At 61.2% G+C, this 25,824-nt stretch overlaps 1 protein-coding gene across 1 annotated transcript in view; it reads right to left on the reverse strand.

The window, feature by feature from the left end:
* Positions 1-25,824, reverse strand: part of EPPK1 (epiplakin 1) — a 45,060-nt gene that overhangs the window by 7,568 nt on the left and 11,668 nt on the right. Inside the window, exon 2 of the mRNA XM_089775916.1 lies at positions 52-23,943. Within this exon, the coding sequence (XP_089632042.1) occupies positions 52-23,881 (23,830 nt within the window). The 5' untranslated portion in view covers positions 23,882-23,943. The remainder of the gene's footprint in view (positions 1-51; positions 23,944-25,824) is intronic.

Raw genomic sequence — 25,824 nt, forward strand, 5'->3', positions numbered from 1 at the left:
GAGAAGGGGCGGTGGCAGCGCTCCCGGAAGCCCTCTCCGCTCGGCAGGCACCTTCCGCCCCTCTGGGCTGTTTGCCGCTCTTCTCCTCCGTCTCGGCGATGAGGGTGCTGAGGAGGGTTGTCATTTCCGGAAGGGTCAGTGCTCCTGCTCGGTACTTCTCCAGCAGCTCCTGTCTTTTGGTTTCAGAGACGTAGCTGGAGAAGAGGAGCTCCCACAAGGAAACCGCCTGCCCCTTGAATTGCCCGACGGGAACGTCGACCGTCTCCGACCGCAGGGCCTTCTCCAAACGTTTGTCGTGCGGCGAGCGGGGCGTCTCAGTTTCCTCTGCCCTTGTCGTCTCCGCGCTGGGGCTTTCCCCGTGTCCGGGGAGACGGCGACTTTCCTCCTCTGTTTTGGTGACGATGGTGGTGACGATGGTTTTCATTTGGTCCGTGGTTAATACCCCAGCGCTGTGCAGCTCCAGGAGCTCCTTCCTCTTCTCTTCGGGGATGTACTTGGAGAAGAGCAGGTCCCACACAGAGACCTTGTGTCCGTGGAACTCCCCCGCCGCTACTTCCACCAGGGTCGACTTTAAGACCTTTTCCGTTTGCTGCTCTTCGCGGGAGGGGGCGTCCTTGACTTTCTCCGAGGGCGGGGTGGCCTCTTTCCCGGAGGCTTTCCTGCCTGCGGGGAGCTTGCTGCTTTTCCCTTCGGCCTGGGCGATGCTGGCGGTGAGGATGGCTATCATTTCGGGGATGGCGAGCGAACCTGCTGTGTACTGCTGGAGAAGCTCTTGTCTTCTCTCCTCAAGGACGTATTTGGAGAAGAGCAGATCCCACACGGAGACCTTTCGCCCTCGGAACTCACCCAGGGGCCCGTCGACCGTCGTCGTCTTCAAGGCCTCTTCCCGTTTCCCGTCCCTCTGAGAATGGGCAGCCTGGGCTTTCGGGGACGTTGCCCTCGGCGTGCTCGGACCCTTCCCGCGCCTGGGCTCTCCGCCGCTCTTTTCCTCTGCCTCGGTGACGAGGGTGGTGAGGAGGGTTGTCATTTCCTGAAGGCTCAGCGTCCCCGCTTTGTACTGCTTCAGAAGCGCCTGCCTCTTGTGCTCGGGGACGTATCTGGAGAAGAGGAGCTCCCACACGGTCACGTTCTGGCCCTGGAAGAGCCCCACGCTGACGGCGGCGGGGGCAGACTGTAAGGAGATCCGGGTTTGCTGGTCCAGCTGGAAGAGGACAGAGCCTTTGTGCATGAGCTGGAGCATGAGGAGGCCCGTGTCGGGGTCTGGGACACACCTGCTGAGGAGCTGCATGTAGGTCAGGTTCTCCTGCGTGTTGGGGTCGAAGAAGCCCTTGGTGTCGTCGCTGGGGTCGGAGAGGATCTGGCTCATCTCCTGGTCGAAGTAGCCCCGCTTGTAGGCCACCTCCACCGGGACGCGGTGGCTGTGCACGGGGTCGATGATGCCGCCGGTGGCGATCTGGGCCTCCAGCAGGCGGATGCCGTGGTCTTTGACGATCAGGTCTTTCTTCATGGCCTGGAAGAGGGAGATCTGGTGTCCTGTGTAGGGGTCAGTGTATCCGGTCACCGCTCTCTCGGCCGAGAGCAGCTTCTCTTTAATCTCCACGCCCACCAGGCCGGCAGAGGAGGCTTTGTCGACGGACAGCTTCTCGTTCTTCAGCGGGTCGATGATGAACCCGGTGGCAGCCTGCGCCTCCAGCAGCACCAGCGCCGTGCCCGGCCTCAGAATCCCCTTCCGCATGGCCTGGTAGATGCTCATCTTCTCGGTCTTGGCCGGGTCTGCCTTGGACGGCGCAAGGACTCCGGCAATGCAGCTAGTTCCTTCGAGGTATCTCTTTACGGAATCCATCTCCGTGATCTCCTGCACCGTCTTGGTGCCCTGGGTGAGTTCGGTCAAAGTGTCCCGGTCAATAATGTCAGAGTCGAACAGTTCGGAGGCCGTCACCTGCCTCCTGAGGCCCGAGAACTTCAGTTTGCTGCTTCTCTCTTCTGTCTCCTCCACGATGGTGGTGAGGATTCTGACCAGCTCCTCCGGAGTCACGGTCCCTGCTCTGTGCCTCTCCAGGAGCTCCTGCCTCTTCTCTTCCGAGAGGTATTTGGAGAAGAGAAGTTCCCACAGGGAGACCTTTCGCCCTCGGAACTCGCCGACCGACACCTCGAGGGTCGTGAGCCGCAGAGCCTTTTCCCCTGGTTGGTCCCGGGGAGAAGGGGCGGTGGCAGCGCTCCCGGAAGCCCTCTCCGCTCGGCAGGCACCTTCCGCCCCTCTGGGCTGTTTGCCGCTCTTCTCCTCCGTCTCGGTGATGAGGGTGCTGAGGAGGGTTGTCATTTCCGGAAGGGTCAGTGCTCCTGCTCGGTACTTCTCCAGCAGCTCCTGTCTTTTGGTTTCAGAGACGTAGCTGGAGAAGAGGAGCTCCCACAAGGAAACCGCCTGCCCCTTGAATTGCCCGACGGGAACGTCAACCGTCTCCGACCGCAGGGCCTTCTCCAAACGTTTGTCGTGCGGCGAGCGGGGCGTCTCAGTTTCCTCTGCCCTTGTCGTCTCCGCGCTGGGGCTTTCCCCGTGTCCGGGGAGACGGCGACTTTCCTCCTCTGTTTTGGTGACGATGGTGGTGACGATGGTTTTCATTTGGTCCGTGGTTAATACCCCAGCGCTGTGCAGCTCCAGGAGCTCCTTCCTCTTCTCTTCGGGGATGTACTTGGAGAAGAGCAGGTCCCACACGGAGACCTTGTGTCCGTGGAACTCCCCCGCCGCTACTTCCACCAGGGTCGACTTTAAGACCTTTTCCGTTTGCTGCTCTTCGCGGGAGGGGGCGTCCTTGACTTTCTCCGAGGGCGGGGTGGCCTCTTTCCCGGAGGCTTTCCTGCCTGCGGGGAGCTTGCTGCTTTTCCCTTCGGCCTGGGCGATGCTGGCGGTGAGGATGGCTATCATTTCGGGGATGGCGAGCGAACCTGCTGTGTACTGCTGGAGAAGCTCTTGTCTTCTCTCTTCAAGGACGTATTTGGAGAAGAGCAGATCCCACACGGAGACCTTTCGCCCTCGGAACTCACCCAGGGGCCCGTCGACCGTCGTCGTCTTCAAGGCCTCTTCCCGTTTCCCGTCCCTCTGAGAATGGGCAGCCTGGGCTTTCGGGGACGTTGCCCTCGGCGTGCTCGGACCCTTCCCGCGCCTGGGCTCTCCGCCGCTCTTTTCCTCTGCCTCGGTGACGAGGGTGGTGAGGAGGGTTGTCATTTCCTGAAGGCTCAGCGTCCCCGCTTTGTACTGCTTCAGAAGCGCCTGCCTCTTGTGCTCGGGGACGTATCTGGAGAAGAGGAGCTCCCACACGGTCACGTTCTGGCCCTGGAAGAGCCCCACGCTGACGGCGGCGGGGGCAGACTGTAAGGAGATCCGGGTTTGCTGGTCCAGCTGGAAGAGGACGGAGCCTTTGTGCATGAGCTGGAGCATGAGGAGGCCCGTGTCGGGGTCTGGGACACACCTGCTGAGGAGCTGCATGTAGGTCAGGTTCTCCTGCGTGTTGGGGTCGAAGAAGCCCTTGGTGTCGTCGCTGGGGTCGGAGAGGATCTGGCTCATCTCCTGGTCGAAGTAGCCCCGCTTGTAGGCCACCTCCACCGGGACGCGGTGGCTGTGCACGGGGTCGATGATGCCGCCGGTGGCGATCTGGGCCTCCAGCAGGCGGATGCCGTGGTCTTTGACGATCAGGTCTTTCTTCATGGCCTGGAAGAGGGAGATCTGGTGTCCTGTGTAGGGGTCAGTGTATCCGGTCACCGCTCTCTCGGCCGAGAGCAGCTTCTCTTTAATCTCCACGCCCACCAGGCCGGCAGAGGAGGCTTTGTCGACGGACAGCTTCTCGTTCTTCAGCGGGTCGATGATGAACCCGGTGGCAGCCTGCGCCTCCAGCAGCACCAGCGCCGTGCCCGGCCTCAGAATCCCCTTCCGCATGGCCTGGTAGATGCTCATCTTCTCGGTCTTGGCCGGGTCTGCCTTGGACGGCGCAAGGACTCCGGCAATGCAGCTAGTTCCTTCGAGGTATCTCTTTACGGAATCCATCTCCGTGATCTCCTGCACCGTCTTGGTGCCCTGGGTGAGTTCGGTCAAAGTGTCCCGGTCAATAATGTCAGAGTCGAACAGTTCGGAGGCCGTCACCTGCCTCCTGAGGCCCGAGAACTTCAGTTTGCTGCTTCTCTCTTCTGTCTCCTCCACGATGGTGGTGAGGATTCTGACCAGCTCCTCCGGAGTCACGGTCCCTGCTCTGTGCCTCTCCAGGAGCTCCTGCCTCTTCTCTTCCGAGAGGTATTTGGAGAAGAGAAGTTCCCACAGGGAGACCTTTCGCCCTCGGAACTCGCCGACCGACACCTCGAGGGTCGTGAGCCGCAGAGTCTTTTCCCCTGGTTGGTCCCGGGGAGAAGGGGCGGTGGCAGCGCTCCCGGAAGCCCTCTCCGCTCGGCAGGCACCTTCCGCCCCTCTGGGCTGTTTGCCGCTCTTCTCCTCCGTCTCGGCGATGAGGGTGCTGAGGAGGGTTGTCATTTCCGGAAGGGTCAGTGCTCCTGCTCGGTACTTCTCCAGCAGCTCCTGTCTTTTGGTTTCAGAGACGTAGCTGGAGAAGAGGAGCTCCCACAAGGAAACCGCCTGCCCCTTGAATTGCCCGACGGGAACGTCGACCGTCTCCGACCGCAGGGCCTTCTCCAAACGTTTGTCGTGCGGCGAGCGGGGCGTCTCAGTTTCCTCTGCCCTTGTCGTCTCCGCGCTGGGGCTTTCCCCGTGTCCGGGGAGACGGCGACTTTCCTCCTCTGTTTTGGTGACGATGGTGGTGACGATGGTTTTCATTTGGTCCGTGGTTAATACCCCAGCGCTGTGCAGCTCCAGGAGCTCCTTCCTCTTCTCTTCGGGGATGTACTTGGAGAAGAGCAGGTCCCACACGGAGACCTTGTGTCCGTGGAACTCCCCCGCCGCTACTTCCACCAGGGTCGACTTTAAGACCTTTTCCGTTTGCTGCTCTTCGCGGGAGGGGGCGTCCTTGACTTTCTCCGAGGGCGGGGTGGCCTCTTTCCCGGAGGCTTTCCTGCCTGCGGGGAGCTTGCTGCTTTTCCCTTCGGCCTGGGCGATGCTGGCGGTGAGGATGGCTATCATTTCGGGGATGGCGAGCGAACCTGCTGTGTACTGCTGGAGAAGCTCTTGTCTTCTCTCTTCAAGGACGTATTTGGAGAAGAGCAGATCCCACACGGAGACCTTTCGCCCTCGGAACTCACCCAGGGGCCCGTCGACCGTCGTCGTCTTCAAGGCCTCTTCCCGTTTCCCGTCCCTCTGAGAATGGGCAGCCTGGGCTTTCGGGGACGTTGCCCTCGGCGTGCTCGGACCCTTCCCGCGCCTGGGCTCTCCGCCGCTCTTTTCCTCTGCCTCGGTGACGAGGGTGGTGAGGAGGGTTGTCATTTCCTGAAGGCTCAGCGTCCCCGCTTTGTACTGCTTCAGAAGCGCCTGCCTCTTGTGCTCGGGGACGTATCTGGAGAAGAGGAGCTCCCACACGGTCACGTTCTGGCCCTGGAAGAGCCCCACGCTGACGGCGGCGGGGGCAGACTGTAAGGAGATCCGGGTTTGCTGGTCCAGCTGGAAGAGGACGGAGCCTTTGTGCATGAGCTGGAGCATGAGGAGGCCCGTGTCGGGGTCTGGGACACACCTGCTGAGGAGCTGCATGTAGGTCAGGTTCTCCTGCGTGTTGGGGTCGAAGAAGCCCTTGGTGTCGTCGCTGGGGTCGGAGAGGATCTGGCTCATCTCCTGGTCGAAGTAGCCCCGCTTGTAGGCCACCTCCACCGGGACGCGGTGGCTGTGCACGGGGTCGATGATGCCGCCGGTGGCGATCTGGGCCTCCAGCAGGCGGATGCCGTGGTCTTTGACGATCAGGTCTTTCTTCATGGCCTGGAAGAGGGAGATCTGGTGTCCTGTGTAGGGGTCAGTGTATCCGGTCACCGCTCTCTCGGCCGAGAGCAGCTTCTCTTTAATCTCCACGCCCACCAGGCCGGCAGAGGAGGCTTTGTCGACGGACAGCTTCTCGTTCTTCAGCGGGTCGATGATGAACCCGGTGGCAGCCTGCGCCTCCAGCAGCACCAGCGCCGTGCCCGGCCTCAGAATCCCCTTCCGCATGGCCTGGTAGATGCTCATCTTCTCGGTCTTGGCCGGGTCTGCCTTGGACGGCGCAAGGACTCCGGCAATGCAGCTAGTTCCTTCGAGGTATCTCTTTACGGAATCCATCTCCGTGATCTCCTGCACCGTCTTGGTGCCCTGGGTGAGTTCGGTCAAAGTGTCCCGGTCAATAATGTCAGAGTCGAACAGTTCGGAGGCCGTCACCTGCCTCCTGAGGCCCGAGAACTTCAGTTTGCTGCTTCTCTCTTCTGTCTCCTCCACGATGGTGGTGAGGATTCTGACCAGCTCCTCCGGAGTCACGGTCCCTGCTCTGTGCCTCTCCAGGAGCTCCTGCCTCTTCTCTTCCGAGAGGTATTTGGAGAAGAGAAGTTCCCACAGGGAGACCTTTCGCCCTCGGAACTCGCCGACCGACACCTCGAGGGTCGTGAGCCGCAGAGTCTTTTCCCCTGGTTGGTCCCGGGGAGAAGGGGCGGTGGCAGCGCTCCCGGAAGCCCTCTCCGCTCGGCAGGCACCTTCCGCCCCTCTGGGCTGTTTGCCGCTCTTCTCCTCCGTCTCGGCGATGAGGGTGCTGAGGAGGGTTGTCATTTCCGGAAGGGTCAGTGCTCCTGCTCGGTACTTCTCCAGCAGCTCCTGTCTTTTGGTTTCAGAGACGTAGCTGGAGAAGAGGAGCTCCCACAAGGAAACCGCCTGCCCCTTGAATTGCCCGACGGGAACGTCGACCGTCTCCGACCGCAGGGCCTTCTCCAAACGTTTGTCGTGCGGCGAGCGGGGCGTCTCAGTTTCCTCTGCCCTTGTCGTCTCCGCGCTGGGGCTTTCCCCGTGTCCGGGGAGACGGCGACTTTCCTCCTCTGTTTTGGTGACGATGGTGGTGACGATGGTTTTCATTTGGTCCGTGGTTAATACCCCAGCGCTGTGCAGCTCCAGGAGCTCCTTCCTCTTCTCTTCGGGGATGTACTTGGAGAAGAGCAGGTCCCACACGGAGACCTTGTGTCCGTGGAACTCCCCCGCCGCTACTTCCACCAGGGTCGACTTTAAGACCTTTTCCGTTTGCTGCTCTTCGCGGGAGGGGGCGTCCTTGACTTTCTCCGAGGGCGGGGTGGCCTCTTTCCCGGAGGCTTTCCTGCCTGCGGGGAGCTTGCTGCTTTTCCCTTCGGCCTGGGCGATGCTGGCGGTGAGGATGGCTATCATTTCGGGGATGGCGAGCGAACCTGCTGTGTACTGCTGGAGAAGCTCTTGTCTTCTCTCTTCAAGGACGTATTTGGAGAAGAGCAGATCCCACACGGAGACCTTTCGCCCTCGGAACTCACCCAGGGGCCCGTCGACCGTCGTCGTCTTCAAGGCCTCTTCCCGTTTCCCGTCCCTCTGAGAATGGGCAGCCTGGGCTTTCGGGGACGTTGCCCTCGGCGTGCTCGGACCCTTCCCGCGCCTGGGCTCTCCGCCGCTCTTTTCCTCTGCCTCGGTGACGAGGGTGGTGAGGAGGGTTGTCATTTCCTGAAGGCTCAGCGTCCCCGCTTTGTACTGCTTCAGAAGCGCCTGCCTCTTGTGCTCGGGGACGTATCTGGAGAAGAGGAGCTCCCACACGGTCACGTTCTGGCCCTGGAAGAGCCCCACGCTGACGGCGGCGGGGGCAGACTGTAAGGAGATCCGGGTTTGCTGGTCCAGCTGGAAGAGGACGGAGCCTTTGTGCATGAGCTGGAGCATGAGGAGGCCCGTGTCGGGGTCTGGGACACACCTGCTGAGGAGCTGCATGTAGGTCAGGTTCTCCTGCGTGTTGGGGTCGAAGAAGCCCTTGGTGTCGTCGCTGGGGTCGGAGAGGATCTGGCTCATCTCCTGGTCGAAGTAGCCCCGCTTGTAGGCCACCTCCACCGGGACGCGGTGGCTGTGCACGGGGTCGATGATGCCGCCGGTGGCGATCTGGGCCTCCAGCAGGCGGATGCCGTGGTCTTTGACGATCAGGTCTTTCTTCATGGCCTGGAAGAGGGAGATCTGGTGTCCTGTGTAGGGGTCAGTGTATCCGGTCACCGCTCTCTCGGCCGAGAGCAGCTTCTCTTTAATCTCCACGCCCACCAGGCCGGCAGAGGAGGCTTTGTCGACGGACAGCTTCTCGTTCTTCAGCGGGTCGATGATGAACCCGGTGGCAGCCTGCGCCTCCAGCAGCACCAGCGCCGTGCCCGGCCTCAGAATCCCCTTCCGCATGGCCTGGTAGATGCTCATCTTCTCGGTCTTGGCCGGGTCTGCCTTGGACGGCGCAAGGACTCCGGCAATGCAGCTAGTTCCTTCGAGGTATCTCTTTACGGAATCCATCTCCGTGATCTCCTGCACCGTCTTGGTGCCCTGGGTGAGTTCGGTCAAAGTGTCCCGGTCAATAATGTCAGAGTCGAACAGTTCGGAGGCCGTCACCTGCCTCCTGAGGCCCGAGAACTTCAGTTTGCTGCTTCTCTCTTCTGTCTCCTCCACGATGGTGGTGAGGATTCTGACCAGCTCCTCCGGAGTCACGGTCCCTGCTCTGTGCCTCTCCAGGAGCTCCTGCCTCTTCTCTTCCGAGAGGTATTTGGAGAAGAGAAGTTCCCACAGGGAGACCTTTCGCCCTCGGAACTCGCCGACCGACACCTCGAGGGTCGTGAGCCGCAGAGTCTTTTCCCCTGGTTGGTCCCGGGGAGAAGGGGCGGTGGCAGCGCTCCCGGAAGCCCTCTCCGCTCGGCAGGCACCTTCCGCCCCTCTGGGCTGTTTGCCGCTCTTCTCCTCCGTCTCGGCGATGAGGGTGCTGAGGAGGGTTGTCATTTCCGGAAGGGTCAGTGCTCCTGCTCGGTACTTCTCCAGCAGCTCCTGTCTTTTGGTTTCAGAGACGTAGCTGGAGAAGAGGAGCTCCCACAAGGAAACCGCCTGCCCCTTGAATTGCCCGACGGGAACGTCGACCGTCTCCGACCGCAGGGCCTTCTCCAAACGTTTGTCGTGCGGCGAGCGGGGCGTCTCAGTTTCCTCTGCCCTTGTCGTCTCCGCGCTGGGGCTTTCCCCGTGTCCGGGGAGACGGCGACTTTCCTCCTCTGTTTTGGTGACGATGGTGGTGACGATGGTTTTCATTTGGTCCGTGGTTAATACCCCAGCGCTGTGCAGCTCCAGGAGCTCCTTCCTCTTCTCTTCGGGGATGTACTTGGAGAAGAGCAGGTCCCACACGGAGACCTTGTGTCCGTGGAACTCCCCCGCCGCTACTTCCACCAGGGTCGACTTTAAGACCTTTTCCGTTTGCTGCTCTTCGCGGGAGGGGGCGTCCTTGACTTTCTCCGAGGGCGGGGTGGCCTCTTTCCCGGAGGCTTTCCTGCCTGCGGGGAGCTTGCTGCTTTTCCCTTCGGCCTGGGCGATGCTGGCGGTGAGGATGGCTATCATTTCGGGGATGGCGAGCGAACCTGCTGTGTACTGCTGGAGAAGCTCTTGTCTTCTCTCCTCAAGGACGTATTTGGAGAAGAGCAGATCCCACACGGAGACCTTTCGCCCTCGGAACTCACCCAGGGGCCCGTCGACCGTCGTCGTCTTCAAGGCCTCTTCCCGTTTCCCGTCCCTCTGAGAATGGGCAGCCTGGGCTTTCGGGGACGTTGCCCTCGGCGTGCTCGGACCCTTCCCGCGCCTGGGCTCTCCGCCGCTCTTTTCCTCTGCCTCGGTGACGAGGGTGGTGAGGAGGGTTGTCATTTCCTGAAGGCTCAGCGTCCCCGCTTTGTACTGCTTCAGAAGCGCCTGCCTCTTGTGCTCGGGGACGTATCTGGAGAAGAGGAGCTCCCACACGGTCACGTTCTGGCCCTGGAAGAGCCCCACGCTGACGGCGGCGGGGGCAGACTGTAAGGAGATCCGGGTTTGCTGGTCCAGCTGGAAGAGGACGGAGCCTTTGTGCATGAGCTGGAGCATGAGGAGGCCCGTGTCGGGGTCTGGGACACACCTGCTGAGGAGCTGCATGTAGGTCAGGTTCTCCTGCGTGTTGGGGTCGAAGAAGCCCTTGGTGTCGTCGCTGGGGTCGGAGAGGATCTGGCTCATCTCCTGGTCGAAGTAGCCCCGCTTGTAGGCCACCTCCACCGGGACGCGGTGGCTGTGCACGGGGTCGATGATGCCGCCGGTGGCGATCTGGGCCTCCAGCAGGCGGATGCCGTGGTCTTTGACGATCAGGTCTTTCTTCATGGCCTGGAAGAGGGAGATCTGGTGTCCTGTGTAGGGGTCAGTGTATCCGGTCACCGCTCTCTCGGCCGAGAGCAGCTTCTCTTTAATCTCCACGCCCACCAGGCCGGCAGAGGAGGCTTTGTCGACGGACAGCTTCTCGTTCTTCAGCGGGTCGATGATGAACCCGGTGGCAGCCTGCGCCTCCAGCAGCACCAGCGCCGTGCCCGGCCTCAGAATCCCCTTCCGCATGGCCTGGTAGATGCTCATCTTCTCGGTCTTGGCCGGGTCTGCCTTGGACGGCGCAAGGACTCCGGCAATGCAGCTAGTTCCTTCGAGGTATCTCTTTACGGAATCCATCTCCGTGATCTCCTGCACCGTCTTGGTGCCCTGGGTGAGTTCGGTCAAAGTGTCCCGGTCAATAATGTCAGAGTCGAACAGTTCGGAGGCCGTCACCTGCCTCCTGAGGCCCGAGAACTTCAGTTTGCTGCTTCTCTCTTCTGTCTCCTCCACGATGGTGGTGAGGATTCTGACCAGCTCCTCCGGAGTCACGGTCCCTGCTCTGTGCCTCTCCAGGAGCTCCTGCCTCTTCTCTTCCGAGAGGTATTTGGAGAAGAGAAGTTCCCACAGGGAGACCTTTCGCCCTCGGAACTCGCCGACCGACACCTCGAGGGTCGTGAGCCGCAGAGCCTTTTCCCCTGGTTGGTCCCGGGGAGAAGGGGCGGTGGCAGCGCTCCCGGAAGCCCTCTCCGCTCGGCAGGCACCTTCCGCCCCTCTGGGCTGTTTGCCGCTCTTCTCCTCCGTCTCGGCGATGAGGGTGCTGAGGAGGGTTGTCATTTCCGGAAGGGTCAGTGCTCCTGCTCGGTACTTCTCCAGCAGCTCCTGTCTTTTGGTTTCAGAGACGTAGCTGGAGAAGAGGAGCTCCCACAAGGAAACCGCCTGCCCCTTGAATTGCCCGACGGGAACGTCAACCGTCTCCGACCGCAGGGCCTTCTCCAAACGTTTGTCGTGCGGCGAGCGGGGCGTCTCAGTTTCCTCTGCCCTTGTCGTCTCCGCGCTGGGGCTTTCCCCGTGTCCGGGGAGACGGCGACTTTCCTCCTCTGTTTTGGTGACGATGGTGGTGACGATGGTTTTCATTTGGTCCGTGGTTAATACCCCAGCGCTGTGCAGCTCCAGGAGCTCCTTCCTCTTCTCTTCGGGGATGTACTTGGAGAAGAGCAGGTCCCACACGGAGACCTTGTGTCCGTGGAACTCACCCGCCGCTACTTCCACCAGGGTCGACTTTAAGACCTTTTCCGTTTGCTGCTCTTCGCGGGAGGGGGCGTCCTTGACTTTCTCCGAGGGCGGGGTGGCCTCTTTCCCGGAGGCTTTCCTGCCTGCGGGGAGCTTGCTGCTTTTCCCTTCGGCCTGGGCGATGCTGGCGGTGAGGATGGCTATCATTTCGGGGATGGCGAGCGAACCTGCTGTGTACTGCTGGAGAAGCTCTTGTCTTCTCTCCTCAAGGACGTATTTGGAGAAGAGCAGATCCCACACGGAGACCTTTCGCCCTCGGAACTCACCCAGGGGCCCGTCGACCGTCGTCGTCTTCAAGGCCTCTTCCCGTTTCCCGTCCCTCTGAGAATGGGCAGCCTGGGCTTTCGGGGACGTTGCCCTCGGCGTGCTCGGACCCTTCCCGCGCCTGGGCTCTCCGCCGCTCTTTTCCTCTGCCTCGGTGACGAGGGTGGTGAGGAGGGTTGTCATTTCCTGAAGGCTCAGCGTCCCCACTTTGTACTGCTTCAGAAGCGCCTGCCTCTTGTGCTCGGGGACGTATCTGGAGAAGAGGAGCTCCCACACGGTCACGTTCTGGCCCTGGAAGAGCCCCACGCTGACGGCGGCGGGGGCAGACTGTAAGGAGATCCGGGTTTGCTGGTCCAGCTGGAAGAGGACGGAGCCTTTGTGCATGAGCTGGAGCATGAGGAGGCCCGTGTCGGGGTCTGGGACACACCTGCTGAGGAGCTGCATGTAGGTCAGGTTCTCCTGCGTGTTGGGGTCGAAGAAGCCCTTGGTGTCGTCGCTGGGGTCGGAGAGGATCTGGCTCATCTCCTGGTCGAAGTAGCCCCGCTTGTAGGCCACCTCCACCGGGACGCGGTGGCTGTGCACGGGGTCGATGATGCCGCCGGTGGCGATCTGGGCCTCCAGCAGGCGGATGCCGTGGTCTTTGACGATCAGGTCTTTCTTCATGGCCTGGAAGAGGGAGATCTGGTGTCCTGTGTAGGGGTCAGTGTATCCGGTCACCGCTCTCTCGGCCGAGAGCAGCTTCTCTTTAATCTCCACGCCCACCAGGCCGGCAGAGGAGGCTTTGTCGACGGACAGCTTCTCGTTCTTCAGCGGGTCGATGATGAACCCGGTGGCAGCCTGCGCCTCCAGCAGCACCAGCGCCGTGCCCGGCCTCAGAATCCCCTTCCGCATGGCCTGGTAGATGCTCATCTTCTCGGTCTTGGCCGGGTCTGCCTTGGACGGCGCAAGGACTCCGGCAATGCAGCTAGTTCCTTCGAGGTATCTCTTTACGGAATCCATCTCCGTGATCTCCTGCACCGTCTTGGTGCCCTGGGTGAGTTCGGTCAAAGTGTCCCGGTCAATAATGTCAGAGTCGAACAGTTCGGAGGCCGTCACCTGCCTCCTGAGGCCCGAGAACTTCAGTTTGCTGCTTCTCTCTTCTGTCTCCTCCACGATGGTGGTGAGGATTCTGACCAGCTCCTCCGGAGTCACGGTCCCTGCTCTGTGCCTCTCCAGGAGCTCCTGCCTCTTCTCTTCCGAGAGGTATTTGGAGAAGAGAAGTTCCCACAGGGAGACCTTTCGCCCTCGGAACTCGCCGACCGACACCTCGAGGGTCGTGAGCCGCAGAGCCTTTTCCCCTGGTTGGTCCCGGGGAGAAGGGGCGGTGGCAGCGCTCCCGGAAGCCCTCTCCGCTCGGCAGGCACCTTCCGCCCCTCTGGGCTGTTTGCCGCTCTTCTCCTCCGTCTCGGTGATGAGGGTGCTGAGGAGGGTTGTCATTTCCGGAAGGGTCAGTGCTCCTGCTCGGTACTTCTCCAGCAGCTCCTGTCTTTTGGTTTCAGAGACGTAGCTGGAGAAGAGGAGCTCCCACAAGGAAACCGCCTGCCCCTTGAATTGCCCGACGGGAACGTCAACCGTCTCCGACCGCAGGGCCTTCTCCAAACGTTTGTCGTGCGGCGAGCGGGGCGTCTCAGTTTCCTCTGCCCTTGTCGTCTCCGCGCTGGGGCTTTCCCCGTGTCCGGGGAGACGGCGACTTTCCTCCTCTGTTTTGGTGACGATGGTGGTGACGATGGTTTTCATTTGGTCCGTGGTTAATACCCCAGCGCTGTGCAGCTCCAGGAGCTCCTTCCTCTTCTCTTCGGGGATGTACTTGGAGAAGAGCAGGTCCCACACGGAGACCTTGTGTCCGTGGAACTCACCCGCCGCTACTTCCACCAGGGTCGACTTTAAGACCTTTTCCGTTTGCTGCTCTTCGCGGGAGGGGGCGTCCTTGACTTTCTCCGAGGGCGGGGTGGCCTCTTTCCCGGAGGCTTTCCTGCCTGCGGGGAGCTTGCTGCTTTTCCCTTCGGCCTGGGCGATGCTGGCGGTGAGGATGGCTATCATTTCGGGGATGGCGAGCGAACCTGCTGTGTACTGCTGGAGAAGCTCTTGTCTTCTCTCCTCAAGGACGTATTTGGAGAAGAGCAGATCCCACACGGAGACCTTTCGCCCTCGGAACTCACCCAGGGGCCCGTCGACCGTCGTCGTCTTCAAGGCCTCTTCCCGTTTCCCGTCCCTCTGAGAATGGGCAGCCTGGGCTTTCGGGGACGTTGCCCTCGGCGTGCTCAGACCCTTCCCGCGCCTGGGCTCTCCGCCGCTCTTTTCCTCTGCCTCGGTGACGAGGGTGGTGAGGAGGGTTGTCATTTCCTGAAGGCTCAGCGTCCCCACTTTGTACTGCTTCAGAAGCGCCTGCCTCTTGTGCTCGGGGACGTATCTGGAGAAGAGGAGCTCCCACACGGTCACGTTCTGGCCCTGGAAGAGCCCCACGCTGACGGCGGCGGGGGCAGACTGTAAGGAGATCCGGGTTTGCTGGTCCAGCTGGAAGAGGACGGAGCCTTTGTGCATGAGCTGGAGCATGAGGAGGCCCGTGTCGGGGTCTGGGACACACCTGCTGAGGAGCTGCATGTAGGTCAGGTTCTCCTGCGTGTTGGGGTCGAAGAAGCCCTTGGTGTCGTCGCTGGGGTCGGAGAGGATCTGGCTCATCTCCTGGTCGAAGTAGCCCCGCTTGTAGGCCACCTCCACCGGGACGCGGTGGCTGTGCACGGGGTCGATGATGCCGCCGGTGGCGATCTGGGCCTCCAGCAGGCGGATGCCGTGGTCTTTGACGATCAGGTCTTTCTTCATGGCCTGGAAGAGGGAGATCTGGTGTCCTGTGTAGGGGTCAGTGTATCCGGTCACCGCTCTCTCGGCCGAGAGCAGCTTCTCTTTAATCTCCACGCCCACCAGGCCGGCAGAGGAGGCTTTGTCGACGGACAGCTTCTCGTTCTTCAGCGGGTCGATGATGAACCCGGTGGCAGCCTGCGCCTCCAGCAGCACCAGCGCCGTGCCCGGCCTCAGAATCCCCTTCCGCATGGCCTGGTAGATGCTCATCTTCTCGGTCTTGGCCGGGTCTGCCTTGGACGGCGCAAGGACTCCGGCAATGCAGCTAGTTCCTTCGAGGTATCTCTTTACGGAATCCATCTCCGTGATCTCCTGCACCGTCTTGGTGCCCTGGGTGAGTTCGGTCAAAGTGTCCCGGTCAATAATGTCAGAGTCGAACAGTTCGGAGGCCGTCACCTGCCTCCTGAGGCCCGAGAACTTCAGTTTGCTGCTTCTCTCTTCTGTCTCCTCCACGATGGTGGTGAGGATTCTGACCAGCTCCTCCGGAGTCACGGTCCCTGCTCTGTGCCTCTCCAGGAGCTCCTGCCTCTTCTCTTCCGAGAGGTATTTGGAGAAGAGAAGTTCCCACAGGGAGACCTTTCGCCCTCGGAACTCGCCGACCGACACCTCGAGGGTCGTGAGCCGCAGAGCCTTTTCCCCTGGTTGGTCCCGGGGAGAAGGGGCGGTGGCAGCGCTCCCGGAAGCCCTCTCCGCTCGGCAGGCACCTTCCGCCCCTCTGGGCTGTTTGCCGCTCTTCTCCTCCGTCTCGGCGATGAGGGTGCTGAGGAGGGTTGTCATTTCCGGAAGGGTCAGTGCTCCTGCTCGGTACTTCTCCAGCAGCTCCTGTCTTTTGGTTTCAGAGACGTAGCTGGAGAAGAGGAGCTCCCACAAGGAAACCGCCTGCCCCTTGAATTGCCCGACGGGAACGTCAACCGTCTCCGACCGCAGGGCCTTCTCCAAACGTTTGTCGTGCGGCGAGCGGGGCGTCTCAGTTTCCTCTGCCCTTGTCGTCTCCGCGCTGGGGCTTTCCCCGTGTCCGGGGAGACGGCGACTTTCCTCCTCTGTTTTGGTGACGATGGTGGTGACGATGGTTTTCATTTGGTCCGTGGTTAATACCCCAGCGCTGTGCAGCTCCAGGAGCTCCTTCCTCTTCTCTTCGGGGATGTACTTGGAGAAGAGCAGGTCCCACACGGAGACCTTGTGTCCGTGGAACTCACCCGCCGCTACTTCCACCAGGGTCGACTTTAAGACCTTTTCCGTTTGCTGCTCTTCGCGGGAGGGGGCGTCCTTGACTTTCTCCGAGGGCGGGGTGGCCTCTTTCCCGGAGGCTTTCCTGCCTGCGGGGAGCTTGCTGCTTTTCCCTTCGGCCTGGGCGATGCTGGCGGTGAGGATGGCTATCATTTCGGGGATGGCGAGCGAACCTGCTGTGTACTGCTGGAGAAGCTCTTGTCTTCTCTCCTCAAGGACGTATTTGGAGAAGAGCAGATCCCACACGGAGACCTTTCGCCCTCGGAACTCACCCAGGGGCCCGTCGACCGTCGTCGTCTTCAAGGCCTCTTCCCGTTTCCCGTCCCTCTGAGAATGGGCAGCCTGGGCTTTCGGGGACGTTGCCCTCGGCGTGCTCAGACCCTTCCCGCGCCTGGGCTCTCCGCCGCTCTTTTCCTCTGCCTCGGTGACGAGGGTGGTGAGGAGGGTTGTCATTTCCTGAAGGCTCAGCGTCCCCACTTTGTACTGCTTCAGAAGCGCCTGCCTCTTGTGCTCGGGGACGTATCTGGAGAAGAGGAGCTCCCACACGGTCACGTTCTGGCCCTGGAAGAGCCCCACGCTGACGGCGGCGGGGGCAGACTGTAAGGAGATCCGGGTTTGCTGGTCCAGCTGGAAGAGGACGGAGCCTTTGTGCATGAGCTGGAGCATGAGGAGGCCCGTGTCGGGGTCTGGGACACACCTGCTGAGGAGCTGCATGTAGGTCAGGTTCTCCTGCGTGTTGGGGTCGAAGAAGCCCTTGGTGTCGTCGCTGGGGTCGGAGAGGATCTGGCTCATCTCCTGGTCGAAGTAGCCCCGCTTGTAGGCCACCTCCACCGGGACGCGGTGGCTGTGCACGGGGTCGATGATGCCGCCGGTGGCGATCTGGGCCTCCAGCAGGCGGATGCCGTGGTCTTTGACGATCAGGTCTTTCTTCATGGCCTGGAAGAGGGAGATCTGGTGTCCTGTGTAGGGGTCAGTGTATCCGGTCACCGCTCTCTCGGCCGAGAGCAGCTTCTCTTTAATCTCCACGCCCACCAGGCCGGCAGAGGAGGCTTTGTCGACGGACAGCTTCTCGTTCTTCAGCGGGTCGATGATGAACCCGGTGGCAGCCTGCGCCTCCAGCAGCACCAGCGCCGTGCCCGGCCTCAGAATCCCCTTCCGCATGGCCTGGTAGATGCTCATCTTCTCGGTCTTGGCCGGGTCTGCCTTGGACGGCGCAAGGACTCCGGCAATGCAGCTAGTTCCTTCGAGGTATCTCTTTACGGAATCCATCTTTGCTATGTCATGAGCAGTCTTTTTTCCTTCCTGTAATTTCTGCATAGTGTCCTCAGTAATTATCTGTGCACTGAGTAGTTCTGATGCAGTGATTTTTTGTCTAATGCCTTGGAACCATATTTCTTTTCTGCCCCTCTCTATTTCATGTATAATGTTGAAAAGTGCATCTGTTATCTTCCGTAATATAACTGTGGATTGTTGTTTGTATTCTTGAACCAATTCCTTTCTCTTTTCCTCAGTGACGTATTCAGAACAGAGGAGTGCCCATAGAGATAGTGTCTGTCCTCTGTATTTTCCTACTGGCACTTTAACCATGGTAGATACCATAATATTTTTGGTTTGCTCATCAATGTAGAAATAGTCTTCCTTCTTTTCTACTATCTGGAGTAGGTGCAGTCCCGTATCTCGGTCTTTACTACATCGCTGGATGAGCTGAGCATAACTGAGGTTTTCATGGGTGTTCGGATCCATAAATCCCTTGCTGCCATGTTCTGGATCAGAAATCAGGAGATATGTGTCATCATCCAAACAGCCCCGCTTGTAGGCCACCTCCATGGGCAGGCGGTGGCTGTGCACAGGGTCAATGATGCCGCCGGTGGCAAATTGGGCCTCCAGCAAGTGGATGGCTTGCTCCTTCTCAACTACGTCTTTCTTCATGGCCTGGAAGAGGGAGATCTTGTTTCCTGTGGAGGGGTCTCTGTATCCCGTCACCGCTCTCTCGGCCGAGAGCAGCTTCTCCCGAATCTCCCTGCCCACCAGGCCAGCGGAGACGGCTTCCTCCACGGACATCTTCTTGTTCTTGAGCGGGTCAATGATGAACCCGGTGGCAGCCTGCGCCTCCAGCAGCAACAGCGCTGATTCTAGGGTCAGGAGACCTCTCTCCATGGCCTGGCAGATGCTCATCCTCTCTTGCGTGGCTGGCAGCAGCACCCCAGCAATGCTCCCCGTTCCCTGCAGGTACCGCTTGACAGAGTCCATGTGGTGGAGGTTGTGGATGGGGAGCGTTCCGTGGTGCAGTTTGTCCAGTGTGGCTTGGTCAATGATCTCCGCGCTGACCAAGTCTGACACTGGCACGTCTCCTCTGAGGCCCTTCACCCGCAGGGCTCGGCCTCTCTCTTCTGTTTCCTCGATCATCGTGATGACGGCTGTGGTGAGCTGGTCTAGTGTCAGGGTGTTACATTTGTATTGCTGCGCTAGCTCCGTTCTTCTCTGTGCGGAGACGTACTGAGAGCAGAGCAGGTCCCACAGGGACACAGTTTGGCCTCTGAATTTCCCAACTTGCATTTCGATGGGTTTTGAGTTAAAAAATTCTTTCATTGACTCATCTATATAGAAGTATGTCCCCCCGGGCTTCACTACTTGGAGCATGTACAGCCCCGTGTCGGGGTCGGGGACACACCTCTCCAGGAGCTGCATGTAGGTCAGGTTCTCCTGTGTGTTGGGGTCGAAGAAGCCCTTGGTGTCGTCGCTGGGGTCGGAGAGGATCTGGCTCATCTCCTGGTCGAAGTAGCCCCGCTTGTAGGCCACCTCCACGGGCAGGCGGTGGCTGTGCACGGGGTCGATGATGCCGCCGGTGGCGATCTGGGCCTCCAGCAGGCGGATGCCGTGGTCTCTGACGATCAGGTCTTTCTTTATGGCCTGGAAGAGGGAGATCTTGTGTCCTGTGTAGGGGTCAGTGTATCCGGTCACCGCTCTCTCAGCCGAGAGCAGCTTCTCATAATCCTGTCGTCCTATGAGCCCGGCTGCCAGCGCTTGCTCCACAGACAGCTTCTCGTTCTTCAGCGGGTCGATGATGAACCCGGTGGCAGCCTGCGCCTCCAGCAGCACCAGTGCCGTGCCCGGCCTCAGCAGCCCTCTGGCCAGCGCCTGGGAGATGCTCATCTTCTCACTGGCTGGCTGTACTAGCACGCCGGCTATGAAGTTCCCCCCCTCCAGGTATCTGCGAACAGAGTCCATCTCTGTGACTTCTTCAACGGTTTTCTGTCCCTGATTGAGCTCATCGAGGGTTTTCTTGTCTATCAGCTGAGCCTGGAACAGGTCACTGGCAGACACCTGCTTCCGCAGGCCCCTGAATGTGAATCTCCTGCCTTGCTTCTCGGTCACGTCAATGATCGTGGTAACCGTTGTGATGATTTCTTGCAGGGCCGCCATGTTCTCCTCTTTGTATAGCTCCACCAGCTCTCTCTGCTTGGCGTCTGTGACGTACTCGGAGTTGAGAAGATCCCAGAGGGAGACCCTCTGCCCTTTGAACCGTCCTTCTGTGACACAGACCGTGACAGATTTCAGCACTTCCATGGTCTGTTGGTCCACATAGAACGCCGTTGCTTCGGACAGAGGGAGAAGCCAGAGGCCAGTCTCCACGTCAGGAAGACACCTGTCTTTCAGCTCTTGGTAAGTCAAGTTTTCCTTCGTGTTGGGATCAAAGAAGACTTTGGTGTCGTCATTGAGCTGGGCCAGGGCCTGGTTCATTTCCTCGTCGTAGAAGTTGTGCATGTAGGCAGCAGGCAGAGGAAGATGGTGATGGTGGATGGGGTCGATGATCCCTCCTGTGGCCAGCTGGGCCTCGAGCAAGGGAATGCCATCGCTCATGGGGACGAGGCCTTTCCTGACGGCTTGGCAGACTGAGATGGGGCTCCCAGTGTAGGGGTCTGTGTAACCCGTCACTGCCCTCTCTGCTAGGAGCAGCTGCTCCAGGAGCTCCTCTCCGACAATGGCCGCTTTGACGGCATCTTCCACACCAAGTGTCTGGTTTGTCACTGGGTCTATTATGCCTCCGGTGGCTGCCTGAGCCGCTAGCAGCAGTAGCCCTGTGCCAGGCAGCAGGAGATTGTTTTGTATTGCCTGGTAAATGCTCATCTTCTTCTTGGAGGCCTGTACGAGAACTCCAGCAATGCTCCCTGTGCCCTGCAAGTATCGCTTCACGCCCTCCATCTCCGCCACGTCTCTGGCCGCTCGCGTTCCCTCGGCCAGCTCTGCGAAGGTCTTCTCCGCAATGATGCCAGCATCGAGCAGCCAGACAGCAGGCACGCTGCCCCGCAGGCCTTGGAAGGCGATGTGCGCGTGGGCTTTCATCTCCATCTCCTTCACGTGCTGCAGGACAAGAGCGACCAGCTGCCCGACAGACGCCTCCTCAGAGCGGAACTTCTCCACCACGTCCTTTCTCTGTTCCTCAGTGAAGTAGCCAGAGTGGATCAGCTCCCAGAGGGAGACGTCCTTCTCCTTCACCATGGTCTCCTTGAGCAGCTGCTGGATTTGCTCCTCTGTGCGCACGGGCACAGCCGTCTGGGGCAAGGGCAGCAAGCGGAAGCCGGAATTTTCATCCTGCTGGCAACGCGCCATGAGCTGAGCGTAGGTCACTGGCTCCTTGCTGCCAGGGATGCAGTAAGCCCTGGCACTGTCAGCGCCAGACAGGGTTTTGCTCATGTCCTCACCCCAGTAGCCTTGTTTCCGGGCAAACTCCACAGGCACATGGTGGCCGTGGTGCGGGTCAATGATGCCTCCAGTGGCCATTTGAGCTTCCATGAGTGGAATCGCCCGTTTGTCTGCGATGAGGCCCTTCTTCATGGCTTGGAAGAGGGAAATCTTCTCCCCCGTGAAAGGGTCTTTGTAGCCCGTGACTGCGCCTTCTGCATGCTGCAGTTTCTCATGGAGCTCTGGCCCGATAACCCCTCCCCTTACGGCTTCGTCCACACACAGCTTTTGGTTGGTCACGGGGTCGATGACAAAGCCAGTAGCGGCCTGGGCCTCGAGCAGTGGGAGAGCTACCCCTGGCCCCACGATCTTCTGCTTCAGGGCTTCATAGATGCTCATTCTCTGGTTTGACGGCTGGAGCACGATCCCCCCAATGCTGCCGGAGCCATAGAGGTATTTCCGGACAGAGTCCATGCGCAGGACGTCCTCCGGGCTCACGGCCCCTTCCAGCACCCTCTGGAAGAGGGCCTTGTCTATAATTCCGGTTTCTAGCAGGTGGTAGGCCGTGACGCTGCCTCTCATGGCTGGGAATTTGATGGGGGCCCATTTTTTCATCTCTTCCTCCAACATGAGTCTGATCTGCTCCAGGGTGAGCTTCCGCAGCCGGTAGTGGTTAAATATCTCCCGCCGCTTTCCCTCGCTGAAATACTCGGAGTTCAGCAGGTCCCACGTGGAGACCCGTTCTCCTCGGAACCGCCCGTACCTCACGAGGAGCCAGGTGCTCTGGAAGGCTTGCTTGGTGGCATTGTCAATGAACTGGCGCTTCTTGCTGTTCAGAGGCAGGAGGCAGAGTCCGGTGGAGGGCTCTGTGATGCACTTCTCCTTCAGCTGCAGGTAGGTCAGGTTCTCCTGCGTGTTGGGGTCGAAGAAGCCCTTGGTGTCGTCGCTGGGGTCGGAGAGGATGAGGTTCATCTTCTTGTCGAAGTAGCCCCGCTTATAGGCCACCTCCACAGGGACGCGGTGGCTGTGCACGGGGTCGATGATGCCGCCGGTGGCGATCTGGGCCTCCAGCAGGCGGATGCCGTGGTCTCTGACGATGTGGCCCTTGCTCATGGCCTGGAAGAGGGAGATCTTGTCTCCGGTGTAGGGGTCCCTGTAGCCTGTGACTGCTCTCTCTGCGGCCAGCAGCTTATGGTAAACATCTGGGCCAATGACGCTGGCTCGCAACGCCTCCTCCACAGAGTATTTCTGGTTGGCAACCGGGTCGATAATGAATCCCGTGGCAGCCTGTGCCTCGAGGAGGACGAGGGACGTCCCTGGCATGAGCAGGCCTTTCCTCTTTGCCTGATAGATGCTGATTTTCTCATGGGACTCGGGCAGCAGCAGCCCACTGATACTGCTGGTCCCTTGCAGGTACTTCCTGACTGTGTCCATGCTGACAACGTCTCCGACAGACGTCTCTCCTTGGCGCAGCTTCTCAAACAGCTCCCTGTCGATGATTTCGGAGCTCAGGAGCTGCTGAGGTGTCACCTTGTGCCTCAGGCCTTCGAAGGCGATGTTAGTGGGGGAAGCCATTTGCTGAACAGTGGCACTGATGGCTTGAGTCAGTTCTGGAAGGGAGAGACTCGCAGTGCGGAACTGCTGGGCCAGCGTGGCTCGTTGCTCGCTCGTGAAGTTGTCTGAGAAGAGAAGTTTCCAGAGGGACACTGACTTCCCCTTGAACTTGCCAGAGGCCAGGGGTACTGCCGTGTTTTCCAGAGCCAGTCGGGTCCTCTGGTCAATGAAGGGATGAGTGTCCCGAGTCCCTTCTCCACTGTCTCTGAAGAGCGGTAGCAGGCGGAGACCGGTGTCGGGGTCAGTGACACACCTCTCCAAGAGGGCTGCGTAGGTCAGCGTCTCCTTTGTGGTGGGGTCGAAGAAGCCTTTGGTGGCATGGGTGGGATGGGAGAGGAGCTGCTTCATCTCTTCATCGAGGTAGCCCCGTTGGCAGGCCACCTCCACTGGGACACGGTGCTTGTGGACGGGGTCGATCAGGCCCCCGGTGGCCAGCTGGGCTTCCAGGAGGCAAGTCCCCTGGTCCCTGGCGATGAGCCCCTTCTCCATGGCTTGGAAGAGAGAGAGCAGCTCCCCGGTCCAGGGGTCTTGGTACCCAGTGGCAGATCTCTCAGCAGATGCCAGCTTCTCATAGAGCTCCGGTCCCACCACGCCAGCCTTGACAGCCTCCTCGACGGAGAGTCTCTGCTGCTTGGCCGGCTCTGTCAGGCAGGCGGTGGCTGCCTGTGCCTGCAGGAGGGCCAGTGCTGTGCCTGGCATGAGGAGGTGCTCGGCCAGTGCCTGGTACAGGCCCTTCCTCTCTCCGGCCGGCAGCACGACAACCCCTGCAATGCCTCCCGTGCCCTCCAGGTACTGCTGGACAGGGCCCCGCTCCGCTACCTCCTGGACGGAGACCCGGCCCTCCTGCAGGGCCTGGAACGTCTCCATGTCGATGATGCTGGAGCTGAGCAGCTCGCTGCTGCTCACTCTCCCTCTCAGCCCCGGGAAGGTGATTTTCAGAGGCAGGAGGAGGAGGCTGGTGGCCGGATCGATCCTGCACCGTTTCCTAAGCTCCAGGTAGGTGACCCTCTCGCTGGTGTTGGGGTCGAGGAACCCAGTGGTGGCAGCAGAGCTGGGGTCAGTGAGGAGCCAGCTCATCTCGTCCCCAAAGTATCCCCGCTCGCAGGCCACCTCCACGGGGACGCGGTGGCCAGTGGCTGGCTCCACGAGGCCCCCTGTGGCGAGCTGCACCTCCAGCCAGCGGGCGCCCTGCTCCCGCCCGAGCAGCTCCTTCTGGATGGCTTGGTAGAGCGAGATCTTCTCGCCCGTGTAGGGGTCCAGGAAGCCGGTCACGGCTCTCTCTGCAGACAGCAGCTTCTCTTGCAGCTCCAGGCCCACGAGCCCCTGCTGCACAGCCTCTGCCACGGTGAGCCGCCTGTTCCCCACCGGGTCCAGGAGGCAGCCAGTGGCTGCCTGAGCCTCCAGGAAGGTGAGGGCTGGCTCGGACATCAGGAAATGCTGCCTGGTGGCATCATAGAAGCTCATTGTCTGCTTGGACGCCTCCCTGTAGACCCCAGCGATGGCCCCCGTGCCCGTCAGGGGCTCTCTCACCCCGGGTGGCTCCACGCCCATCTTGCCCTGCTTGCCAGGCTGCAGGCTCTGCTGGATGTGTCCGCCTCGGGGGCTGGTCTCCCCATTCACTGCCCGCTTGTGCTCCATGCTGTCTCGCTCGGCACTCCCCTCCGGCCACGGCTGGCCTCTTGCCTCCTGGAGCAGGGTCTCTGCGGAGAGAGGAGGGTCCGTGAGACACAGGCGCCTGCGGTATGTCTCCAGGAAGAGTGCCAGCCCCGCCCCTCTCCCCAAGCCTGTCATCTCCCCAAGCCCCGCCCCTCTCCCTGAGCCCCGCCCCTCCCCCTGAGCCCTGTCGAGTCTCCCCAAGCCCCGCCCCTCTCCCCGAGCCTGTCCAGTCTCCCCAAGCCCCGTCCCTCTCCCTGAGCCCTACCCCTCCCTCTGAGCCCTGTCCAGTCTCCCCAAGCCCCGCCCCTCTCCCTGAGCTCCGCCCCTCCCCGAGCCCTGTCCAGTCTCCCCAAGCCCCGCCCCTCTCCCTGAGCCCCACCCCTCCCCGAGCCCTGTCCAGTCTCCCTGAGCCCCGCCCCTCCCCCTGAGCCCTGTCCAGTCTCCCCAAGCCCCACCCCTCCCTCTGAGCCCTGTCCAGTCTCCCCAAGCCCCACCCCTCTCCCTGAGCCCTGCCACTCCCCCTGAGCCCTGTCCAGTCTCCCCAAGACCCGCCCCTCTCCCTGAGCCCCGCCACTCCCCCTGAGCCCTGTCCAGTCTCCCCAAGCCCAACCCCTATCCCCAAGCCTGTCCAGTCTCCCCGAGCCCCGCCCCTCCCCCTGAGCCCTGTCCAGTCTCCCCAAGACCCGCCCCTCTCCCTGAGCCCCGCCACTCCCCCTGAGCCCTGTCCAGTCTCCCCAAGCCCAACCCCTATCCCCAAGCCTGTCCAGTCTCCCCGAGCCCCGCCCCTCCCCCTGAGCCCTGTCCTGTCTCCCCAAGACCCGCCCCTCTCCCCAAACCTCACTCCTCCCCCGAGCCCTGTCCAGTCTCCCTGAGCCCCACCCCTCCCTCTGAGCCCTGTCCAGTCTCCCCAAGACCTGCCCCTCTCCCCAAACCTCACTCCTCCCCCTGAGCCCTGTCCAGTCTCCCCAAGCCCCACCCCTCTCCCTGAGCCCCGCCCCTCCCCCTGAGCCCTGTCCAGTCTCCCCAAGCCCCACCCCTCCCTCTGAGCCCTGTCCAGTCTCCCCAAGACCCGCCCCTCTCCCTGAGCCCCGCCACTCCCCCTGAGCCCTGTCCAGTCTCCCCAAGCCCAACCCCTATCCCCAAGCCTGTCCAGTCTCCCCGAGCCCCGCCCCTCCCCCTGAGCCCTGTCCTGTCTCCCCAAGACCCGCCCCTCTCCCCAAACCTCACTCCTCCCCCGAGCCCTGTCCAGTCTCCCCAAGCCCCACCCCTCTCCCGAGCCTCGCCCCTCCCCCTGAGCCCAGTCCAGTCTCCCCAAGCCCCGCCCCTCTCCCCTCCTCCCTCCCCTCCCCCCAAGCCCTGTCCAGTCTCCCCAAGCCCCGCCCCTCTCACCTCCCCCTGCCCCTCCTCCCTCCCCCTGTCCAGTCTCCCCAAGCCCCGCCCCTCTCTCCTCCCCCGAGCCCTGTCCAGTTTCCCCGAGCTCCACCCCTCTCCCCTCTCCCTGCCCCCCTGCCTGAGCCCCGCCCCATCTCCCCAATCCTTGTCCAACCTCCCTCAGATCCATCCCATCTCCCTGAGCCCCATCCAGTCATGGTCCGGAGTGGGTTCCTGTGGGTAAGCCGAAGGGCCAGGGGCCGGGGTGGGTTCCTGTGGGTGAAGCCTCTGGTCTGCCCCACACAGGGACCCCAGCAACCTGCCCCACACAGGGACCCTGCCTGTCTGCCCCACACAGGGACCCCAGCAACCTGCCCCACACAGGGACCCTGCCTGTCTGCCCCACACAGGGACCCCAGCAACCTGCCCCACACAGGGACCCTGCCTGTCTGCCCCACTGTGATGTTGTGGGGATTTTGTCCACCCTTGTGGTCACTGTGCTCACTCTGGTTTTTCATTCACTGGTTGCTTTGCTGTGTGTGCGCGATTCCGAC

Source organism: Pelodiscus sinensis, chromosome 2, assembly GCF_052426305.1.
Source record: "Pelodiscus sinensis isolate ZL-2025 chromosome 2, ASM5242630v1, whole genome shotgun sequence".
Lineage (NCBI taxonomy): Eukaryota > Metazoa > Chordata > Testudines > Trionychidae > Pelodiscus > Pelodiscus sinensis.